This window comes from Marmota marmota, unplaced genomic scaffold (genome assembly GCF_001458135.2).
Source record: "Marmota marmota marmota unplaced genomic scaffold, marMar, whole genome shotgun sequence".
Taxonomy (NCBI): Eukaryota; Metazoa; Chordata; class Mammalia; order Rodentia; family Sciuridae; genus Marmota; species Marmota marmota.
In genome coordinates this window covers 365,544-373,868 of record NW_025999873.1, presented here as the reverse complement: position 1 = coordinate 373,868, position 8,325 = coordinate 365,544, and the positions used below count along the sequence as shown (strand labels likewise).

At 41.8% G+C, this 8,325-nt stretch overlaps 1 protein-coding gene across 1 annotated transcript in view; it reads right to left on the bottom strand.

Annotated features, from left to right (window-relative positions):
- Cenpv (centromere protein V) overlaps positions 1-8,325 on the bottom strand; it is a gene marked incomplete at its 5' end in the record, with an annotated part of 11,392 nt that extends 3,067 nt beyond the window's left edge. The window contains 4 exons of the mRNA XM_015506797.2: positions 1,075-1,189; positions 4,345-4,414; positions 5,837-5,935; positions 8,249-8,325. Coding sequence (XP_015362283.2) covers positions 1,075-1,189; positions 4,345-4,414; positions 5,837-5,935; positions 8,249-8,325 — 361 coding nt within the window. The remainder of the gene's footprint in view (positions 1-1,074; positions 1,190-4,344; positions 4,415-5,836; positions 5,936-8,248) is intronic.

Here is an 8,325-nt window from a genome sequence, read left to right as displayed (position 1 = left end):
CAAGGGAGAGAATTGAACAACAGCAGATGAAGTAGAGAGGGATGATGGGAGGGGAGGGGAGGGGGGATAGTAGGGGAAAGGAAAGGTAGCAGAATACAACAGTCACTAATATGCCATTATGTAAAAATGTGAGTGTGTAACCGATGTGATTCTGCAATTTGTATTTGGGGTAAAAATGGGAGTTCATAACCCAATTGAGTCAAATGTATGAAAGATGATATATCATGAGCTTTGTAATGTTTTGAACAACCAATAAAAAAAAATAAAAAATAAAAAATAAACTATCCTATTCCATAGGTAGGGAGGAAGGAGTCTCACGGGAACTGCTGCAGAAACAGGGTACAAAGGTACTAGAGTGACGTACTGCCCTTCTCCTCCTTCCACATAAGGCAGGTGACAGTTCTGGTCACAGAGGTTGTATAGGTACATCTTCAATCTCTAGTTTCTCCTCATTCTAACTGAAAATGGCATTTTTCTAAGAAACTGTCTAAGGGTTGGTTTTAACTTTGTAGCACTCTTAGAAATTTTCTCCAGACCTAAGCAGGACCCAAAAACAGCCTTGGAGATTCTCTTGATTGTTTTTTGAACACACAGGATTTTATAATCTTAATTTTTGTGCTGGGGCCTTGCACGTGCACTGCAGTACACCCCAAGCCCTCAAAAAAAATTTAAAGTGATATTAGCAATGGTCCTCATTCTTGCCTCCACTCCCTGTCGTTACTGCAAGGCCTCCCCTGACTCCACAGACCCATCTCCCCATGGGCCCTCTCTGTACTTGTCAGTGTTGGCCCCTGAAGCACAGAGCTCTGAATCAGCAAAGAATAGAATCTTGGCTGGACTGTGACAAAGACTTTGCCATATGGGAATGAAATATTTGACCAGAACCAGTCTTAGATGCTACCATTGGCAAAGAGCTCTGCTAAAGAGCTCTGTTCTAACACATACCTGTGAAAGCACCTAGCCAGGTAGAAGGCACACTAAATAAGCTAGTGCCCACCTGTCCAAGCGCTTGAACCTCAAGTACCCTGGGCCTCTCGGCATCCCCAGAGTTTGCAAACCATCCCCTGTACTCACCAAAGCCGCCAGGGTTGGAGCGGGGAGTGTAGAAGCTCTGAACACCACATTTCTTGCAGAAGGTATGCTGGGCTTTGTGTGTATTGAATGTGTAAGTTGTTATGCTCTCTGCTCCCTATAACAAACAAATAGTCTTTTTATAAAAAAATTTCTTAAGTCATTTAAAAAATAAATCTTTTAAAAGGATCAATGGGGGTGGCCTTTTTGTAGGGCTCTCAGCAGTATGAGGACAGGTCCCAACTCCCACAAAAGATTGGAAGCTTCTTCAGGAAGCTTGGGGATATGTCACTCTGGAAAGTGACAGCTCATGGCCTCTCATAGGAATAACCCAGCCTTCAGCCTTTCCTGACCCACTGTAAGACAGAATGCCTTGTAGAAGTCAGGGAGTGACAGGGAGTGAAGCCGGTTGCAGTGTCGCACGCCTGTAATCCTAGAGTTTTTTGTATGTTTGTTTGTTGTTGTACTGGGGATTGAACCCAGGGCCACTTTCCCCCACTCATACCCTAATTACTGCCCACCAGTCACAATGGCCATTGTTCAGCTCCCTAACATGCTAAGCTCAAGCCCTTGGTACAGGCTGTCCCCTTTGCCTAGAACACTTTTGCCCATGACCCTCCACTGTCTTTATCATGTGATCGAACACCTCAAAGGGACCTTTCCTAACCAAGCTAAAGTAGCCATCCATTTCTTCTATCAGATTGCTCCACTTTAACTCTTTGCAACAGCATTTTATTGATCTCCCCACCTGCAGAATGTAAACTCCAGCACAAGGGTCCTGTCTGTCATGTTAACTGGTATGTTTCAGAACAGTGCCCCATAAATATTTGATTTTGGGTGTAGGCATACCAGGGATTGAACTTGGTATTTTCGACCACTGAGCCACATTGGGGTTTTCGACCACTGAGCCACATTGCAGCCCTATTGTGTATTTTATTTAGAGACAGGGTCTGAGTTGCTTAATTCCTTGCTTTTTTTCTGAGGCTGGCTTTGAACTCCTGATCCTCCTTGCTTCAGTCTTCAGAGCTGCTGGGATTACAGGTGTGCACCACTGCACCAGGCTCCTGTAAATATCTGAATAAATACATTTTGTATTTACTTTTTAAAAAAATGTTAAAAAGCAGAAAATTGATCCTCTGATGGGGTGGAAGAGAAGAAGCAAATAGTGTCCTAGAGCACCAGGAAGACATGTGGTCAAGTAGATCCAAAGAAGAATCTTCCTAAACATCAATTCCCGACCAAGGAGCACAGGGCTGCCCCTGGTGGTATATTTAGAACCAGCTATAATGGATGCTTGAGGAAAAAAACTGAGGGGGGACCATAGCTGCCAGAAGGCTATAGACACACATTTGTGCTCTTCTGTAGGTAAAGGAAAGATGAAGAACAAGAATGCTGCCCACCTGGAGTACCTCCCTGTCACCAGATACCCCACACAAAGAAAGGTGTCACTCAAGGGTTACAGGGCAGGCAAAGACAAGCACATAGTGATGCACACCTATAATCCTAGCCACTCAGGAGACAGGATTGCTAGAGCCCAGGAGTTTGAGGCCAGCCTGGGCAACATGGCGAGACCTATCTCAAATAAAAAGTAAAAAAAAGAAAAAAAGGAGGAAGAAGAAAAATGAATGGCCTTGCGCATTTTGAATGTAATCTCACTAACCAGGACTCAAGACCATCCTTGTGAATTCAGTGACAGCCCACTCAGTGCCAAGCCCACCTGGCCAAGAACTGGGTCAGACACACAAAAAAGTTTGTACTTGCCTTGGAGACACTTGCAGTCTAGTAAAGGAGACAGTCTTACAGCAAAACTCCCAGAGACCATGATGGGAGAAGTAAGAATGGAGAATGGACTTAAAGCCCTGCCCCACCCACATTACTTAGGAAGTGGTAAAAGCCTTTTATAATTTTGGATTTTCTGACCCAGAGATTTTTTTATTTCTAAGGAAATTGATCCCAAAGAAAAAGATTCTAAATTGTCAAATATTTATCCTCAGAGAAGTTCATTACAGTGATGTTTATAATAATTTGAGGAAAATAAAACAAAAACCTGAAGAAGACCTTCAAGTCCAGGGCTGCAAATACAGGAATCATGGGAGAAGTCAATTAAGAAGTGGATGACAGTGAGTGGAGACTGGGGCCTGTGGAACAGTGGAGGGTGACTTTTCACTGCGTACACACATATTTTCTTCTACCTTGCTAATTCTGTACCAAGTGCAAAAAAATTCCTCAAAATAAAAGTAATAAAATCATGGTAAGTTTTTCATTAGAAAATGACAAAAATGGTTATAGAATGAATAGTAAACTTGTGGACTGGGGTTGTAGCTCAGTGGTAAAGCACTCGCCTGGCACATGTGGGGGTTCAATCCTCAGCACCACATAAAAATACATAAAATAAAGGTAATGTGTCCAACTACAACTAAAAAATAAATATAAAAAAAGAATGAATGGTAAAGTCATACTTTGATAAAAACATGATAATATATTTAGATGAATTTATTTGCATAGAAAATAATGCACAAGGATATGCACCAAAATATTAACTATGGTTATCTTTGATTTTAACTGATTAATTAACTTATTTCTGTAATACTGGGGTACTTACCACTGAGTTATGTCTCCAGCTTACTTTATTCATTTACTGGCTTGCATATTCTTTATAGTACTAGGGGGGAAAACCAGGGGTGCTTTAACCTAGCCCTTTTTCACTAATTTTAAGCCACAGTCTAAGTTGCCAAGGCTTCCCTAAAACTGATCCTTCTGCCTCAACCTCTAAATTCACTGAAAGGCATGCACCACTATGCCCAGCTGCTTTTTATTTTTTGAGGCAGGGTCTGGCTAAGTTGCTGAGGCTGCATCCTCTGCCTTAGCCTCCTGAGTAATAGGATTATGGGCACGTGCCACCACTCCCAACAAATTTATTTTTTTGAGTCTCTGAATTTGAAAATATTTCCACAATAAGATCAAATATGCCTTTTTAAATCAAAGGGGGCTGGGGAGATGGCACAGTGGTAGGGTGCCTGCCCAGCCCACATGTGGCACTGGGTTTAACTGCCAGTACCATTAAAAAAAAAAAAGGAAGGGGGCAAAAATAACATTATCTTTAAAAAGTAAACATAAAACCTGGATTAAAAGGGAAACCGAAGCCCCTGAGAAGCCCTGCTATGCTCCCTGCCCCTCCCACTCTATAGAGGGTATGCTAGAAGTTGGAGTTCACAAATCATCACACATGGATACTGCCCTCCCTTACCCTACTCTTATTATAAAAGCACTAACCTTCAGGAGCTTGAATCGAGAAGCTGGAACAATGAAGTGTCTATTCTGCTTCTTCTTGCAAATGCTGCAGCTACAATAAGAAAGAGTAAATTCCAGACTGTGAACAGCCATCTGCATCCTGTGTGCCCAAGAAGCCCAGCCTGATATGTTTAAAGAACCATCTGACCTCAAAGGGAATACCCCTTTCAGCATTACCCAGGAAGGAAGGAGCTGAGGCAGATGGACTGGCCACCTGGTGCCTCTGCTTTGTGTAGCAGTGGAGCCTGCCTGCCCCAAACCTAGCAGTAGAAGCCATGTCCCATTCAAAAATCCAGGACTAACAGGACACTCACCCCCTAGATCACTAGAGTGAAAGAAAACATTGGATTTTAAAAACATTTAAAAAAGCAAATTTCAGACATTGCTCTAAACTTATGCTTCAAAAACAGACATGGAAGCTTAGGTTTTGCTTTTTCCTCATCTCCATACCAGAGAGTAAATCTAGCTTCAAGTAAAACAGGTCCCCAAAAATACCAAATTGGAAATTAAATAAAAATCCCATCTTTTCAGCCCACCATGTGTGTGTCTCTTTGGGAATATATGTTGTGTGTGTGTGCATGCTGGGGACAGTGAACCAGGGCCTTGCAAATACTAAGCAGGCACTCCACTACTGAGCTATACCCTGAATCTTTTAAGCCACCTCTTAAAAATTCTGACTTAGTACAGGATTCTATAACGAATTATTCCTCAATGCTTCTTTCCAGATCTGGACTCTGTTACTCCATTTGAGTAATTCCACAGTATTGATTATTCATAAACCATTTAGGTACCATTCAGAGTCAAAAAGAACAGGATACTGTTGAATAATTAGGTAATGCCAATGACTGGTCCAGAAGCCAGAGCCTGTTGTCTTGCTCTATTATAATGACAGAGAAGGTGCTAAGAAGCAGGCCCTCTACACATCCTGGTGGTACCATCTGCCTCATCCCAAGAACAGAGGTCCAGCGCATGTGGAATTTGCAGGTGTATATTCCATCTCTCCCCAACTCTTGACTCCTATAAAAGACTCTGCCCAAGGCTTTTTACACAGTGTCCAGACGGATTCATTTTCAGCTAACCACTCCCAAATCATCAACAATATCAATCTGAAGGGTGATTCTCAGCCACAAGCCCTGAGAAACCTGTTCTGTGTCACCTGGGGCTGTGCTGTGGGAAATCTGTGACACACACAAGCTCCTGAACATTCTCTCTCTCTATCCTGCTCTCTCATACACACAAACAGGCTATTATTTTTAGCCTCTTCTCTAACATTTTTTATTATTGAAAATTTCAAGCCATACCTAAAAATAAAGAATAAAACAATGAACCTTTATGTACCCACCAGCTGACTTCAACATTACCAGCTCATGACCAATGTTATATACACAACTCCCCAAATTATTCTGAAAAAAAAAACCACTGCATTTTTACTCTTAAGTTCTTTTAAGCCAATTTAGGTAAAGAAAATACTCACTTGCAATCAAAGATATGTAAGTCTGCTGAGGCCCAAACTTCAAAACGAACTGCTCCACAGTGGCAGCCTCCTGTGTGCTTCACCAGGCCCTGGTATTCACTAAATGAAACAAAAATCAAAAGATAAAGAATTTCTGAATAGTCTGGCAGGGGCCTTATGGCATGGCTCCTGTGCACTCTCTCTTTTTGTTGTTGAAAGAAAGGCAAGATAGAACAAAAGTCTTTTCTACAGGACAAAGAAATGCATATCTGCTTTTTAAGGAGGCACAGTCAATTTTATAAAAGAATGGATTCAGTGCCTTTGTCCACAGCTCTTTGTGCTGTTTCTTAAATTTATTAAACTAAAAAAATATTTCTAGAATTCAGAAAGTAGAGGGAAAAGAAAGAAGCCTAATTTCACCACCCCAACATTTTTATTCAAATGGCTAATAAAACTTTTTATGAGTCAAAGAGAGAGCAATACACAAAACACAGCCAACATAGTTGCTGCCTTTACCAACCTTAAGCAAATCAAAACAAATTGTCCAAATAATATTTAATTATGATTGTAATCAAGATCATATAGGCTGCTTCAGAAAAGCAAGACAGGGCACCAAACTGGATCTGGTGGTTCAGAAAAGTCTTCTGGGACAATAACAAAGGCTCTTATAATTCTGCTCTCTTCTCCAGGATCTTTCATAAACATGACTTTTTATATAACTATAAACACACATTACATACAATTTGATCCTTTAAAAACATAAGCTACAACTGAACATTAAGATGAATAAAATACCAAATCACTTTCCAAAAGGACTGATACTCTTATCAACAGTGAATGAGAAAATATTTCACTGAACCTTTTAAGCAATAATCACAGAAAGAGCTCACTGCAGCTTTAATTACCATTATTTGATTGCAACAACAGTTTTTTCACGTTTCTTTAGAAGTTAATGTATTTCAATTTCTACTTGCATATACATAATGGTTACTGTAAAAAACCCAAACCACCATATTTGATGGCATTCAAAATGAAAAGTCTCCTGTAATCTTTACAGCAAAAGGGATCCACTATTTACTACATATTCCCTCCAACTTTTTCTACTCAATATTTTAATAAAAACCACGTTTTATACACTTTTGCACAAAATTAATGACTTAAAAATAAAGTACATGCTCATACCAATCTGATGGATGAAAAACATTTAGTCTTTTATGTCAATATTTTAATATCTTTTTCAGTTTGGTGTAGGATTAACCAAAAAAAAAAATCTCAAATTTGAGTTTTACATTTCTAAGGCTCTTTATATCCCTATACCCACCAGTAGCAAGTGGCTCAAAAAATGTTTGATGGATAAATCTTTTTTTAAATGTTCAATTTATATCCCCAGACGATAGATGAAAAAGTGAAGTGCACACACACAAAAAAAATAAATAAATAAATAAGTAGTCTCTGCGAAGATGCACCAAAACTATGGGAATTTCTTCTGGAACAATGACATTTTCTTTTGGAATAATCCTAAAGTTGTTCCACAATTGTTAGGTTACTCAGTCTCAGTTCCCAGATTGTTCAATTCATTTTTAAAAATGGCACTGATATATATATCGTTAGGATGTTAAAAATGCCTCTAAAGCACAAGGGTTTTTACATCCCATTTGGAGAAGATGGCAATCCTTGATAGAATAATGTCTCTTTCCTACATCATGGACCACCGAGATGCTCCTTTCTCCAGCTAAAATGATGGCGGTTCTTTTCTTTCACAAGTAGAGATGGGGAAGCGGAATGGTCAGAAAGCCACCAGGGAGCCCCTTTTGTTGGAGGACACTAAGCCTCGAACCCTGCCGCCAACCTCCGGGGCCCCGCTTTGCGCGCACTTCTCTCAGGGATCAATAGTCCCCGCCCCCACCCCCTCCTCCGCAGGCCTGCTGGAACAATAACGGGAGTTCGCTCCCCAGTGGGCTCGCGAGCCGTTCACGCTTCTCTCCCTCCCTCTGCTTTTTCCCTCTTGCCCACCCTCCAAAAACACATGTGTTAATGCAAATAATAATAATAATAACAAAGGAGTTCGGGTATAAGAGAAATCGTGAGGTTTATATCCTAGTCACGGGGAAAGGTCCCTCGCACCCTTCAACACAACGTCCCGAGCACGACGCTGGTGGCCAGGAGAGACCCTTTGTATGCCAACCAAGAAAGCCAAGCGCGGGCTCTAACAAAGACCCTCTCTATCCCGGTAGGCCCTTAGAATTAGGACCAAACCCACCGCTATACCCGGGGGTGCGTCGGCGCCGTTACGTGGCGGACGCACAGCGGAAAGGTGCCTGCAGCCCGCACGCTGGCAAGGAGGCGATCTGCGCCAGCCCGACTCTAAGCCCAGGGGCGTCAGCGTGGAGCCCACTGCCGCGCGCCCGGCCCAGCCCGCACGCACTCACTCACAAGGTGTCCAGCAGGAGTTTGGCGGCGCCCTCGAAGCTCAGCTTCTGCCGCTTCTGGAACGTCTCCCAGCGCTCCCG